This window comes from Hoplias malabaricus, chromosome 2 (assembly GCF_029633855.1).
Source record: "Hoplias malabaricus isolate fHopMal1 chromosome 2, fHopMal1.hap1, whole genome shotgun sequence".
Classification (NCBI taxonomy): Eukaryota; Metazoa; Chordata; class Actinopteri; order Characiformes; family Erythrinidae; genus Hoplias; species Hoplias malabaricus.
The window spans coordinates 56,671,239-56,686,577 of record NC_089801.1 but is presented as its reverse complement, the minus strand read 5'-3'; the positions used below and the strand labels follow the sequence as shown (position 1 = coordinate 56,686,577).

The 15,339-nt window shown below is 44.5% G+C and overlaps 1 protein-coding gene across 1 annotated transcript; it reads left to right on the top strand.

Moving 5' to 3' along the window:
- The first annotated feature begins 2,721 nt into the window (after positions 1 to 2,721).
- Positions 2,722 to 15,023, top strand: LOC136677103 (zinc finger protein 721-like). Its single transcript, XM_066654515.1, has 15 exons — positions 2,722 to 2,743; positions 3,055 to 4,091; positions 4,702 to 4,762; positions 5,597 to 5,661; positions 6,684 to 6,780; positions 7,895 to 7,923; positions 8,108 to 8,279; positions 8,433 to 8,552; positions 9,121 to 10,010; positions 10,496 to 10,667; positions 10,752 to 10,880; positions 11,438 to 11,700; positions 11,889 to 12,060; positions 12,866 to 12,985; positions 13,725 to 15,023. The coding sequence occupies exons 1-15, from the start codon at positions 2,722 to 2,724 to the stop codon at positions 14,285 to 14,287; spliced, it is 3,912 nt and encodes a 1,303-aa protein (XP_066510612.1). The 3' UTR covers positions 14,288 to 15,023.
- The last annotated feature ends 316 nt before the right edge of the window (positions 15,024 to 15,339 follow it).

Genomic DNA, 15,339 nt, shown 5'->3' with positions numbered 1-15,339 from the left:
GCGGCGGGGGGAGATCTGCTCCCCCAGGGGCCGCAGAGCAGCTGAGAGCCGGAGTCAGTACGGGAGGCTGGGGCTGGAGGTAAGTCCGGAGCCCTGACTCCCATTGGGGCTGCAAGATGCGTTACAGAAGCGGGCAGGTCAGGTTTAGACTCAGAGAGATGCCCCCGCTCGATGCCTGACTAAATACCCTTACTGCGGGAGTTAGAGTGCAGCAGGTGGGAAGGTATTCATCAGCTCCATAAAAACACCATCCTCATACACACACTACAGCTACACACAGTTAGAGCACCATCAGCACCATCTTCTCCACTCCTACTCCCTCTAAACCTCTCCTGGTAGAGCGTGGTGGGCGTGTTCTCACAATCTGAATAATGTTAATGTTATTTTAAATTATCCAAAAACTACAGCAGGGCTTAAAATGACATATTATATGGTCCAGTTCACATGTTCACATTAACATGTGTATCTGGAGTCCACCAACCCACATACTGTGAAACAAGACCCTCCCCAGTCTGTTTTCTGTATGCTCACAGTCACACAGCTCCAGGGACCTGGAGTCCTGCTCTGGGTGACTGTCTGTGAGGAGTTGGTGTGTTCTCCCTGTGTCCGTGTGGGTTTCCTCCGGGTGCTCCGGTTTCCTCCCACAGTCCAAAAACACGTTGGTAGGTGGATTGGCGACTTAAAAGTGTCCATAGATGTGAGTGAATGTGTGAGTGTGTGTGTTGCCGTGTGAAGGACTGGTGCCCTTTCCAGGGTGTATTCCTGCCTTGTGCCCAATGATTCCAGGTAGGCTCTGGACCCACCGCGACCCTGAACTGGATAAGGGTTAGAGATAATGAATGAATGAACTGTGTTCCACTGTGGAGAACTGGGAGAAGACATCTTCTTTATGGCATGGGAACGAGAATGTTTTGGAAACTCTTCTGTATTGCCCTCTCCTGATCTGAGGGATTTATCTTGTATGAAATCTCCTCCTGAAAGAAATACCACCTGAAAACTGCTTTGACTTTAATTTCAAGAAGTGAAGGGTTATTTCTGATGTTTTTTTGTTTATTTCTGTAGTGTAACTAACCCTGGAACTCGATCTCTGAGATATCCACAGTATGGAGGGCAGAGGACTGAATACAGAAGTGTTATTGGATCTCCAGCTTTTCTACGACTCTGAAGCATCCTGCACAAAGTTGGTAGGAACCGACCTGTCCATGGAGGACATCGAACTCCTGCAAACTGAAGTGTGGAGGCTGAGGACCACAGTGGCAGTGCTGGAGAGAAAACTGAGGCATCGAAGAAGACGTCCCAAAGAGGTCTGTGTTCATTGTTCTTAAAGAAAGATCGTCTGTTCCTTCTGTTTACACAGTGACTATAGTCCAGGGCTCAGAGATCATGCTCTCAGCTTCTGGACCAGAGTCTCCTTTAACACTCATTCATCTTCAGCTGTGCGTTGTTTAGTATTCTCTGTGAAGTATTCAGTATCTGTTGTGAAATACTCACTGTCCTCTGTGAATTATCTTGTAAACCCTTTACATGTTTCAGTAACTAACCCTAAAGGCGATGAATATGAAGCTGTGTGGTTATATAATACATACTGTATTTATATAATGCATACTGTATATAATACATACTGTATTTCTATATATATATATATACTGTATTTATATAATAAATACTGTACTGTATATAATACATACTGTATTTATGTGTGTAATATTTAATCTAAACAACTGAATATATTTTGTGTTATTTACCTGTTTCTTCTCTATGTTTCCGTCAGGAGTTGGAGGACACGCCCTTGTTGTGCTCCGTCTGTAAAACTATACTGACCCACATGGACACACAGGTCCCTGAACCTACTGCAGATGACCAGGAGCAGCTGACAGAGAAAGCATCCCATGTGAATCCTGAGTATAAAACTGAAACACACTCTGAATCCGTAACGGAGGAGAGCTCTGTGCAGGAAGAAGAATCCAGTGTGAATCCTGAGTGTAAATCTGAGGTGTTCACTGTGTTGATAACGGACGGGTGTTCAGAGGAGGAGGACGTATACGGTATGAATCCTGAGTGTAAAAAAGACTCTACATTAAAGACCTGCTCAGGGAGAAACACAGAACCTGAACGGAACCATCTCAGAAAGAAGAGAACAGAGCTCGGAGTGTGGAGATCATGAAGGTGAGGACTTTATTCCCTGGAGTAAGCGCTCAGCCACAGCTGGTCTGCAGGTTCACCTCAGAAACCAGTTTAATCTAATTTAAATTACATAGAGACAGCATTAGTTCAATAACGGTGTGATCACACACTACACCACACCACTCCAGATCTCCTCCTGACTCCCACAGTTCCCCATGGCTGCCGTTATCTTAAAGCCACTATAGGTACAATTTTTACCTTAACATTATAAGTTCAAAATCACTGTGATACTCCACTGAGCTGTAAGAGGGAGAACAGAGCCCATGTCACTGCTACTTCAGGCTTAGCATGGCAGAAACTGCACTATGTAACATCTGGAGGAGGGTAGAATACCACCCTCAAGTCCCTCCAATTCCCCCTTAATGTCTGGACATTGCTGTAAAAGCGATTTACACTCTGCAATCATAGGAGTCCAGGAGCCAAAATTCAAATTTTTACTTGGTGTTTCTTTAACGACATTGCTGTGCAGGCATCAGTTATCTTCGTATTCCACATGAATTTAAACACAGCCATTAAATGTGTTAAACCCAGGGGCTAATGACAGGCTTATTGTCCATTGGTCAGTATTTATGAGCACACTAGCGCCCCCTATTTGGAGCTCTGCTTTCACAAATGGCTGGACTGTTTAAGTGTTTGTTCACACCTTTATAAGACTCTGCTCCCACTTGAGGGCAAGAATGGAGGTGTATCACTGATGGGTTTTCCTGAATTTTGCATATTCAATATGGACTTTTTTAATTTGAATATTTAGATTTAAAACCAGATAAGTATAATTCATATATTCAAACTTCAGACTGATACTCTTACATCAGTGATTTAGCTCCACAGGCCTGTTACAATTCTAATGCCCACTTCTCTGTCCACTTTTAGAAGATTTGACCCGTGATGATGAGACCTGGTCACCGTCCTTTGTAACCAAAGATAGACAGCAAGATAAGCGCCAGAATAAGAGTCCCTTAGACGGCTTGCAGTGCTCAAAGAAGCCTTTCCTTTGTTCCGTGTGTGAGAAGAGTTTTTCTGCCTCGTCCAGCCTGCAGAAGCACCTGAAGCGCCACTGGAACATAAAGGATTTCAAGTGCGAAGAGTGTGGGAAGCGTTTCCTGACGTCGACGGAGCTGAATCTCCACAGAAACAGGCACACGGGGACGAGCCAGTTCGTCTGCCAGGTCTGCGGGAAGCATTTTGCCGATAAGTATCGCCTTAAGGTCCACCTGAGGACGCACACGGACGAGAAGCCCTTCGGCTGTGAGGACTGTGGGAAGAGTTTCAGGACTAAAGGAACTCTGGTGCTGCACCGGAGAACTCACACCGGAGAGAGACCCTTCCGCTGTTCGCACTGCAGCAGTGCTTTCACCCACGGGACGCACCTTAAACTCCACGAGCGCACCCACACCAACGAGAAACCACTCCAGTGCTCCCACTGCGACAAACGGTTCGCCCGGGTTGGTGACCTGAAGTCGCACGAGAGGACGCATACAGGCCAGAGGCCTTTCCAGTGCTCTCACTGCAAGAAGTTCTTCAAACAGAGGAGCCACCTGTTGTGTCACGAGAGGATTCACACCGGAGAGAGGCCTTACCTCTGCCCGGAGTGCGGGAAGACCTTCTCCCACCTCTCACGCTTTTTGGAGCACAAGAGGAATCACACCGGAGAGCGGCCTTTCTGCTGCGCCACGTGCGGTAAAGCCTTTGCCAGAAAGCACTCCCTCCACCTGCATGAGAAAATACACACTGGAGAAAAGCCCTATAAGTGTCCTCAGTGCAGCAAGGGCTTCATCAGGCTGTGTGACCTGAAAACCCACCAGAGGATCCACACCGGAGAGAAGCCGTACCAGTGCTCCATCTGTGGGGAAGCCTTCGCTTTTTTAAGTGGTTTACACAAACACAGAGAGAAACACACCACAGGCTTGTGATTAAAGTAACACTAAGTAGTATTTTTACCTTAAAATCAAAGTTTCAAAGTCATTGTGATGCTCCACTGAGTTGTAACAGGGAGAATAGAGCCTCTTTCGTTGCTGCTCTGGTCTCAGCACTGAAGTAACTGCATTATGTAATTTCTGGAAGAGGGTAGGAAACGACCCCCTCTTTTTTTTTTTTTTTTTTGAATTACATTCTGCACCTGTAGCCCATGAGCAACAATGGAAAACTTTACATAAAGTTCCTTTAAGTGGTGGACAATTCCACAGAAATACAACATTGTAATACTTTAAGACATTTTCTGCTAAAGATATAAATCATGATAATACTATTAATGTCAATCACATATTTCATTTGAGTTTTGATAAGCTGGAACAGTAATAAATCTCCAGTTTAAACCACGTTATAAAAAGACTAACCAGCTATGAACACAAGTTTATATTCAGGGCGTCACACACTACTGCACCCATTTACTAACTCTCTGTGAATAACAGTTTGTAACAAAGAGTGAATTATTAAAATCCTTTTGGTGAATGTTTTTGTCTGTCGGTCTACGTGCTGAACTTCTGATGGTGATGAAATAATTCATTCATTATCTGTTAGGGTTTCGCTCTGGGCAGCGTCATGGACAGTCCAGAACCTACCCCGAGTCACTGGGATCAAGGCAGGGACACACTAGACAGAACAGTCACACACCCTGGAGCATGTGGTCAAAATCACCACATGTAGCGCCACCTTGCTGCTCTTTGAAGTAAACCATGTCTTTTTTAATAAATTACAATAATTTCTAGCCAATTTCATTGGAGTTCTTTCTAGATGTGTCAGAGTTGTGAAAGTTGTGAAGGTAAACCAGCTCTTGGTATATGGGGTCCACATGGGCCCAGACTGGGTTATAAGTTAAACCCACCCATGATACATGGATGACACCCATATGTAGCCCAACATTGACACCACGGAGAAAAACCTGCTGGTGCACAGATGAGCTTCCATGTTGAGCCCCATGAGAGTGTGATGAGTGGGAACTTGTGTTTGAATTCATTGTGGCATGCAGATTTTTCTACTCCACCTTAAATGGTGCAGAATCTACTCTGAAACAAACATCCTTTTTGAATTTGAAGTTCCACGCAGTGGTTAATTTTTTGTCACTCCAACGGGTGAACTAAGACCTGCTGAGTGACACTGATTTTTTTTAAAAATCCAGCAGACGCTGCTGTGTCTGATCCGCTGTTACCAGCACAACACACACTAATACACCACCACCACAGTCCTATGGGGGTCCTGATCTTTGAAGAACAGGGGGAATCGGGGCTAACAAAGTAAACAGAACAACAGATGGACTACAGTAGAGCAACAGTAGAACTTCAAAGTGGTCAGTAGGTGAGAGTAGATTAGTGAGGGACGTACAGACCCTGTGAATCTCTCTGTGGTCGAAAGGGGGCAGTAGAGCGACTCTCTTCCTTTAGGAAGTGTAGGGTCTGTTTATAAACCCGGAGAACAGAGAACCGAGCGGGAGAAACACAGAACCCGGCGCTTCTGAACTTCCCTGGAGCTCCAGCCCGACGGGTACAGCAGCTAGGTTGTTCTTTATGGAGGTGGAGTTGTCTAGAACCAAGAACATGAACATAAACTTGTAGAACCACACGTCTAGAGCTTTGTGTGTCTACAGACTTACTTAGTATTGAGGGTTTAGTCTAGAACTGGACTGCCTCACGTGTAGACCTGACTGTATCTAGAACCTCACGTGTAAACTACGCTTATGATGTGTATCTAGAACATCAGATTTAGAACTGCATGCGTAGGACTGTGTATCTGCAGCAGGTGTACAGCTGTATTAGAATCATATCTAGGGCTTTATGTGTAGAACTGTATACTTAGAACCTAGAGCTTCAGTTAGAACCGTATATCTATTTTAGGGTTCCGCATACATAAAGGTGTAGTTAGAGCTGTGTATCTAGAACTTCACGTGTTTAATTGTATGTTTAGATCTTTATATATAGAACTTCACATTAAGATATAGTTAGAACTCTGTCTAGAACTATATGCTTAGAACTGCATATCTAGAACCTCACATGTGGAACTGTACCTAGAAGTTCACATATAGATATGGCTAGAACTGTATATCTAGAGCTTCAAATGTAGATAAGATTAGAACAGGATATGTAGTATTTTGTGTAGATATGATTAAATTGAATATCTAGAGCTTTGCCTTTCGATATGGTTAAAACTTTATATGTAGAACTATGCACTAATTACTGTATATCTGGAACGTCATGCCTAGAACTGCATTTATAGAATTGTATACTTAGTTCTGTATATCCAGTGTTTTAAATGTATAAGATGCTGTAGTACAGTCAGATTAAAAGTGATTATATGGTAAACAGCGCCCCCGTCTGGAGAAAAGTCAGACTGATAAACAGGGCTTTGTTACAGCTGCTGGAGGCTGTTTTCAGTGACACCTGAGTAAGCTCAGTATGTCACCGTGTTCCTGCTGCTCCGTCCCTCTGAAACCCTTCTGCCCGACTCTGGGCATTTAACAGAGTGGTGTAATCAGTAGTGGTGGTGTTTGTATGTGTTGCCCCCTGCAGGCGGAGTTAGAGATGTGCTCGATGAAGCTGGAGAAATGTGAGAAAACAGTGATGAGGGATCTAAACCTGGAGAGCGGTGGTGGTGGAATTCCTCAAGGTGAGTGTTCATTATATTTTATAAAAATAGATGTGGTTATGTTCAATTATGTATTGTTGTACAACCAATTGTGTCTTCTACAGTAAACCCATCTGTGGTGGTGAACACACACACACACACACACAAATGACTGTCACAATAACTACTATTTTTGACTTATCTTAAATATATGGATATTACCTCAATAATATTTGCTGACTTCAATCTCTCCCACTGTGTTCACCATGTTTGTGTTTATATCAGGATAAAAGTCTCCAGTTTTGTAGCCGCTCGCTCTGTTCTGTTCTCTGATTTTTTGTGCTCTCTCTGTTCTGGATTTGTTCGTTATGTGGATTTCTTTAAAAAGCAGTGATTTTATTAGATTTACATAGGCCTGGACAATATTTCAATATCAATATATATTGCAATATAAAATGTTTCAATAACAATGATACCATTTTTAAGCACATTCTCCCAATTTCAGTACACATTATTCACAGCGTCTGTCTCTGACTGACGGTCATTAGAGGGCGCTGTTGTCAGTTCACTGCCCTTAATTTAAAAATTATGGTTAAAAATACTAATACTGACTAAGTCAAGAGGTTTGTGTTTGATGTTTCATGTTTGTTTTTGCAGTTTTTCAGTGGCTTTTATGTTGTTTACATCGATATCTGAATTGCATCGTATCGACTGAAAATAAGATTGTGTGTGTATATATATATATATCTTCAAAGAGATGTGATTGCATTGTTATACTGTTATATTAGCAGCATTTTTAGTCTTAAAATGACAAAAATATCTGATGCTGAGGGAAGAGACAGTGCTGTTCCTTCACTCTCCACACCCCTGATTTTTTCTGCCAGTTGTGGGCATTGAACCAGCAACCTTCTGGTCACCGCTGCTCCTAGTGGAGCAGTAAAGGTAAGAGAAGTGGCTCTGTGCAGAAGTGTCTCCGTGTTAAATGAAAGTATGTTCCACATTTCACTTTGGTACAGAGGCTGCGCCTGAAACTGTTTTAATTTATTGTAATAATTGGTTGCACTATAACACAGTAACCCACCTCAGCTGTGACTGAAGCTTTGATGGTGGAGTTCCTCTTTGAGGAGGGAAGTTAAGCTTTGTTTCTTTCCTAAAGGTGGAAACGCAGCCCCAGACCGAGCCGTGGTGAGTGGAACCTGTCATTTTAAATCCCAGCTCAGAACGTTTCTGTGTGTGTTCTTAAATCCCTGCATTTTAGAAACAAAACATGTGTCTTTAAAGCAGTCAGGAGAAGGAAAACAGATTTTAAGTGCAGCAGTAACCGAGGTGTGTGTGTGTGTGTGTGTGTGTGTTTTCTTGTGTGTTGCAGCACTGCAGTGTTCTCCAGGGTGAGGTTCCTCCAGTTCCTCAGAGATGTTCCGTGTGCTGTGCGAAGATCCACTGTCCTTTCTGTCCTCCTTCAGTTTATAAACCTCGCCACGACAAGTACAGTGTCCACAGACACCTGCAGAGTCATGTCAGACGAGCCGTGAGAGTGAGAGGTCTGTTATACCACACACACACACATATTACGAACCATATCCACATTCCGCCCACTCTTGGCTCGGAGCCTTGTGAACAGATTATTAGTGTTTGTGTCTGCTCCTGTTCTTATTGTTATGGCTGATATTGAATCTGTGTTGTTCTGCCCCTAGGTTTCGTGGTGTGTATGTGCCACCTGGGCTGCCGTCCAACAGGTCACTTTCACTGTCCGATCTGTGGGAATACGGTCATCAGGAAACATGACGCTCACAGACACATCAGCTCCTGTCCAGGTCAGTCAGGTCAGAGACACTACCCCGGTCCAGCAGGGACAGACAGCACAACACGCCGTGTCCAAATATCTGCAGACTCCACTTTAAGCTCCTCTCACTCCGGCCACAGTGGGAATAAACCATTTAAAGAACACTGACCAATAGAATCTGATGCTCTGGAGCAGCTGCACATGATCCGGTAGATTGTGGACCATTGCTGTGAGGATCAGATGACCTTCAGCCTTCACGTAAGCATCAGTGAGGTCAGGGGCTGATGTTGGAAAATTAGTTCTGGATCCCAAACACCACTCCAACTCCAGCACTACAGAGAACATTCCAATGCTCCACAGCCCGGTGCTGGAGGCCTTATACCCCTCTGGTGGACACTTGGCTTTGAGCATGAGGACCTTAGATTCATCTGCAGCTGCTCCAGAGCATCAGACACACTGTTAAATTGGACACAGTGTACCTCAGTGGTCTGCAGTGTAGTTTGGTGGTCCGCAGGTCGTGTTTTGCAGGTGCAGACAGAGCATCTACAAGATTTATACACACACACACAAACACACTCACTGATAATTTATCTTTTCAGATAAGTCTCAAGAAGAGCAGCTTCACCGAACACACACCGGAGAAGAGCAGCTTCACCGAACACACACCGGAGAAGAGCAGCTTCACCGAACACACACCGGAGAAGAGCAGCTTCACCGAACACACACCGGAGAAGAAGAGCTTCACCAAACACACACCGGAGAAGAAGAGCTCCACCGAACACACACCGGAGAAGAAGCGCTCCACCGAACACACACCGGAGAAGAAGCGCTTCACCGAACACACACCGGAGAAGAAGCGCTTCACCGAACACACACCGGAGAAGAAGCGCTTCACCGAACACACACCGGAGAAGAAGCGCTTCACCGAACACACACCGGAGAAGAGCAGCTTCACCGAACACACACCGGAGAAGAGCAGCTTCACCGAACACACACCGGAGAAGACCAGCTTCACCGAACACACACCGGAGAAGACCAGCTTCACCGAACACACACCGGAGAAGACCAGCTTCACCGAACACACACTGGAGAAGACCAGCTTCACCGAACACACACTGGAGAAGACCAGCTTCACCGAACACATACTGGAGAAGAGCAGCTTCACCGAACACACACTGGAGAAGAGCAGCTTCACCGAACACACACTGGAGAAGAGCAGCTTCACCGAACACACACTGGAGAAGAGCAGCTTCACCGAACACACACTGGAGAAGAGCAGCTTCACCGAACACACACTGGAGAAGACCAGCTTCACCGAACACACACTGGAGAAGACCAGCTTCACCGAACACACACTGGAGAAGACCAGCTTCACCGAACACACACTGGAGGAGACCAGCTTCACCGAACACACACTGGAGGAGACCAGCTTCACCGAACACACACTGGAGAAGACCAGCTTCACCGAACACACACTGGGGAAAGCATGGTAAGCGTGAGGACATGGTGGTGGTGTGTTAGTGTGTGTTGTGCTGGTGCGAGTAGATCAGCCACAGCAGTGCTGCTGGAGTTTTTAAACCCCTCAGTGTCACTGCAGGACTGAGAATAGTCCACCGACCAAAAACATCCAGCCGACAGCGTCCTGTGTCACTGATGAAGGACTAGAGGACGACCGACACACACTGTGCAGTGACAGATGAGCTACTGTCTCTGACTTTACATTTACAACGTGGACCAGCGAGGGAGGAGTGTCTCACAGAGGGGACAGTGAGTGGACACAGGGTTTAAAAACTCCAGCAGCACTGCTGTGTCTGAGCCACTGTATAAATGTGTATTAGTTATGTTTTGCACATGTAAAAGGTGGATTATAAATGAGTTTCCTAAACTGAAGCTTAAAGCAGGACCTGGTGTTCTCACTGGTGAGGTTCTTCTGGTTCCTCAGAGATGTTCTGTGTGTTCTCCTGTGTGTTACAGCACTGCAGTGTTCTCCAGGGTGAGGTTCCTCCGGTTCCTCAGAGATGTTCTGTGTGCTGTGTGAAGATCCACTGTCCTTTCTGTCCTCCTTCAGTTTATAAACCTCGCCACGACAAGTACAGCGTCCACAGACATCTGCAGAGTCACGTCAGACGAGCCGTAAGAGTGAGAGGTCTGTTACACTATATATATGCACACACACACACACACACACACACAGACAAACATTAAAGGCACTGTGTTGTTCTGCCCCTAGGTTTTGTGGTGTGTATGTGCCACCTGGGCTGCCGTCCGACGGGTCACTTCCACTGTCCGATCTGTGGGAACACGGTCATCAGGAAACATGACGCTCACAGACACATCAGCTCCTGTCCAGGTCAGTCAGGTCAGAGACACTACCCCGGTCCAGCAGGGACAGACACAACACGCCATATCCAAACGTCTGCAGAAACTCTTTGTAATGAATGAACACAACTGCTTCAGAACGGAAGCAGCCAAATTGAAAAAAATCAGAATATACTCCTTAGTGTAGTTTAGAGGTTTACAGGTTAATTACAATGTAGTTTAGGGATCTACAGGTGGATTACAGTGTAGTTTGGGGGTCTGCAGTTTAGGTACAGTGTAGTTTAAAGATCTACAGGTGGGTTACAGTGTAGTTTGATTACAGTGTAGTTTGGGGGTCTGCAGTTTAGGTACAGTGTAGTTTGGGGGTCTTCAGGTTGGTTACAGTGTGGTTTAGGGGTCTGCGGTTTAGTTTACATGTACTTTGGGGGTCTTCAGGTTGGTTACAGTGTAGTCTGGTGGTCTACAGGTGTGTTCAAGTGTAGTTTAGTGGTCTACAGGTGGGTTACAGTGTAGTTTGGGGGTCTGCAGGCTGTTTTCAGTGAGTGCAGAAGAAGCACCCACAATGTTAACATGGGCAGCAATGCTTTATCTGTTCAGACAAGTCTCAAACTGATGCTGGCACAGAAGGGAAATTCCACCTCTGCTTGGACTGCGGAGAAAGCTTCAAAACCAAAGACAGCCTCAGTTTCCACCGGAGAATACACACCAGAGGAGTTCTGCCAAACCAAACACACACCGGAGAAGAGATTCACCAAACACACACCGGAGAAGAACTTCACCAAATACACAACAGACAAGAGCCTCACCAAACACACACCGGACAAGAGCAGCTTCACCAAACACATACTGGGGAAATTATGGTGAGTGGGAGGGAAACTAAACACAGACAATTCCAACTATAGTCATAGGTGTATAAAACAGCCATGACCTAATCCCCCAAGTCAGGCTTAACCATTAGAGACAGTCCTATTGGACCACACACTCTGGCCTCAAGTTACCCGGCTAACTCTGAAAACCAGCTGTGTGTGTGTTCTCCTGTGTGTTGCAGCACTGCAGTGTTCTCCAGGGTGAGGTTCCTCCAGTTCCTCAGAGATGTTCCGTATGCTGTGCAAAGATCCACTGTCCTTTCTGTCCTCCTTCAGTTTATAAACCTCGCCACGACAAGTACAGCGTCCACAGACATCTGCAAAGTCACGTCAGACGAGCCGTGAGAGTGAGAGGTCTGTTATACTATACGCTACACTCTCTCGCTCTCTCTCTCTCTCTCTCTCTCTCTCTTTCTCTCTCTCATACTTCTATACTTTCCACCAAAAGAACTCTGGTTCTTCAATGGGTTCCATTCAGGATTCCCTTGGCTCTCTGCAGTGAACCGTGCCCCCTGCTCTCCACCAGTTGGGGCGCTCTGTGGCTGTGTCTGAATTCAGCTCCAGAGCCAAAGATAAAGGGACAGAGTCATGGTTTATCCACTGTTTACTGCGCGGTCAGATCAGAGTGAGATATGATACACATGTGGAAATGATGCAGAGTTCTAAAAGTCTGGTTCTCTGGTCTTTACCCAGAACCCCATCGAGGACGACATAACACTCTGTAACTGACCCGTCCAGTTCCACTGTGCCATAACGGTTTATTTTAGGCTCTGAGCTCTTTCTGGAGCTTCTTTATCTCCAGAAGCCCTCTGCTGAATAACACACTGTTCTTTGGTTTCAGCAGGGAACTAACTTTTCTGGATTTGGGACTGGTTTATATCAGTGGAAACGTTCCAAATTAGGGAACAGAAAGGTTATAATTTGGTGGAAAAGACCTACCACACACACACACACACACACATATATATATACACACACACTCTCTCTCTCTCACAAAAACACACACAAACTTTCAAAAACACCTGCAGAGTCACATCAGATGGATAGGTTTGTTACTACACACACACACACACAGCCTGGTTAATAAGTAAAAGACTCAGTGGAGAAAGTGGCTGATATAAGTGTGTTCACTTTGTGTTGAAATGTCTTCTGCCTCTAGGTTTCGTGGTGTGTATGTGCCACCTGGGCTGCCGTCCAACGGGTCACTTCCACTGTCCGATCTGTGGGAACACGGTCATCAGGAAACATGACGCTCACAGACACATCAGCTCCTGTCCAGGTCGGTCCTCCCCGGGAAGTGACTGAAGCTGCTTCAGGATTCAGTGCTTTGTGCTTCAGTTCTGTTCAGGTTTGATTCTGGGGCAGAGTTTCACAGAGACGCTAAAGCAGACTTTTATCAGTGAAGTCTGAATGCGTCTGCGTAATGACCATGGAAATCTGGTTCTGCCTCCAGTCGGATTTGACACAAGTCTCATGATATCACCCACAGTCTCCCAATGTTAGGATCCACACTTGGACATGCTCCAAGTTTCAAATATTAGTTCTGCAAAGATGTTTTAAGGCATTTCTGTGTAACATATATCTGTAATTCAAAGTTCAAACATTCTCCTGCTGTTTTGCCATTGTAAAGTGACTGTGTCATATTAACATCACATTTTCATTTTATTAAACTAAAAACGAAGCAGTGTGAAAAGTGAAGTGGGCGCTGCATTCGTTCTGAGCTCTATCAGGAAAAAGCTGCAGAAGACTGTGATGGGTTTGTTCTGTTCTTGGGGATAACACTGTGTCCAAAAGTCTGTGTGAGTGTGGGTTTAGACGAGTCACAGATGGGGTCAGTGTAAGAGATCAGGAATAGAGTATAAATACTTATTTTTTTTAAAATAAAAAGATGATTGTCAGTTACAGTAAAATGACAAAAGAGTGGGAGAATTACACATTACATTAAAAATTCTTTGCTAATTGCTAATATTTTATGTATTAATTGTATTGAATTCATTTTTCAATTTTTACTCCTTTAGGAAACAGTGATAAATTCCCATCTGAACGTGAGCCTGAGGAAACACCTGTCCCCTGCTCCCACTGTGGCAAGGCCCTTAAAAACAAGCGCAATCTCCTCAATCACCAGAGAATCCACACCGGAGAGAAGCCCCACCTGTGCCCTGACTGTGGGAAGCAGTTCTCCAGCCTCTGCTCCTTCTCCATTCACCGCAGGATTCACACCGGAGAGAGGCCTTACCGCTGCTCTGAGTGCGGCAAGACTTTCAAACGCAAGGCCGAGCAAACCACCCACCTGAGAATCCACACCGGAGAGAGGCCGTTCCTCTGCTCAGAGTGCGGGAAGCAGTTCTCCAGCAGGAAAACCCTCTCAGCCCATCAGAGAATTCATACCGGAGAGAGGCCACACCTCTGCCTTGTCTGTGGGAAGAGCTTTGTACTCAAGTCGAATCTCACGGCGCACAACGGGACACACACGCGTCCGTACCATTGTCCTGAGTGCGGAAAGTCGTTCGGAAGAATGGACAACCTTAGAGTTCACCAGAAAACACACGTAACAAGCAAGAGTCATAAAGACCAAGCTTAAAGGTAGTATTTATACCTTAAAATTACAGCTTCAAAATCACTGTGATGCTCCGCTGAGCAATAACAGGGAGAACAGAGCCTCTCTCAATGCTACTCAAGCTCAGCACTGCAGAAACTGCACTATGCAATGTTTGGAGGAGGGTAGGACACCATCCCTCCTGTGTGTGAGAGAGAAAAAGTGTTTTTTTTCTAATTTAAGTTGTTCGGTTTATAATAACTTATATGAATGATATGTATATGAATATATGGATAATTACTGTTTTATTATTTGAGAAAAATGCACAGAATCTATGGTACGTATTTATTTCCTAGGTTATGCACTAAGCTTTCTGGGGACTTTCTGTCCCTATGCGGGAGACCCACTCTATGAAGCATAAACTGGTTCATTCAGGGGCAACAGACCAGATTGTTTCTTTGACTCATTTGTCTTTATAGACAGCGATGTAAAAATAAAGGATTATCAATTACATGTTTTAAGGTTTATCTGCTGGTTGTGAAGGGGCTCTGTGTAGAAGTCGTTGTTCAATTTGACGTACAAAAAAAAATTACATTTATACATTTATTGGTAAACTATGCAAGATCTTTCTTTGTAATGCCATTGGTTATAAGAAAAGCTTAATTTGAATTTTTATTTCTGTTCTTTAAATGTAGTCATTTAAAAATCTTGGCTGGGAGTCCGCCTTGACTTTCATAAACAGTAAAAACTCAGCACATGATTATATTCACCTTAATTATATTTCATATTTCTACACACATATATTGTATTTGGTACTTAAACTAAAGCAGTTGCTTAGAGAAAAAAAAACATTTGTTTATGAATAATTGACGGCAAAGGAAAATAAACTTTTTAATAAAATAAAAATATAGTTTACAGAGGTGACACATTCCTGAATTTTTTTTGCAGAAACAAAAAAAAGCAATCACGTAAATATCACAGTCCTTTCTGTTTACATGACTTGCAAGGAATCTGTTTGTTAAGTCGTGACGTATCGACCTTGTGAAATGTCATGTCTGGGTCCAAACCACTGTTCATTTATTTTTAATTAATTAATT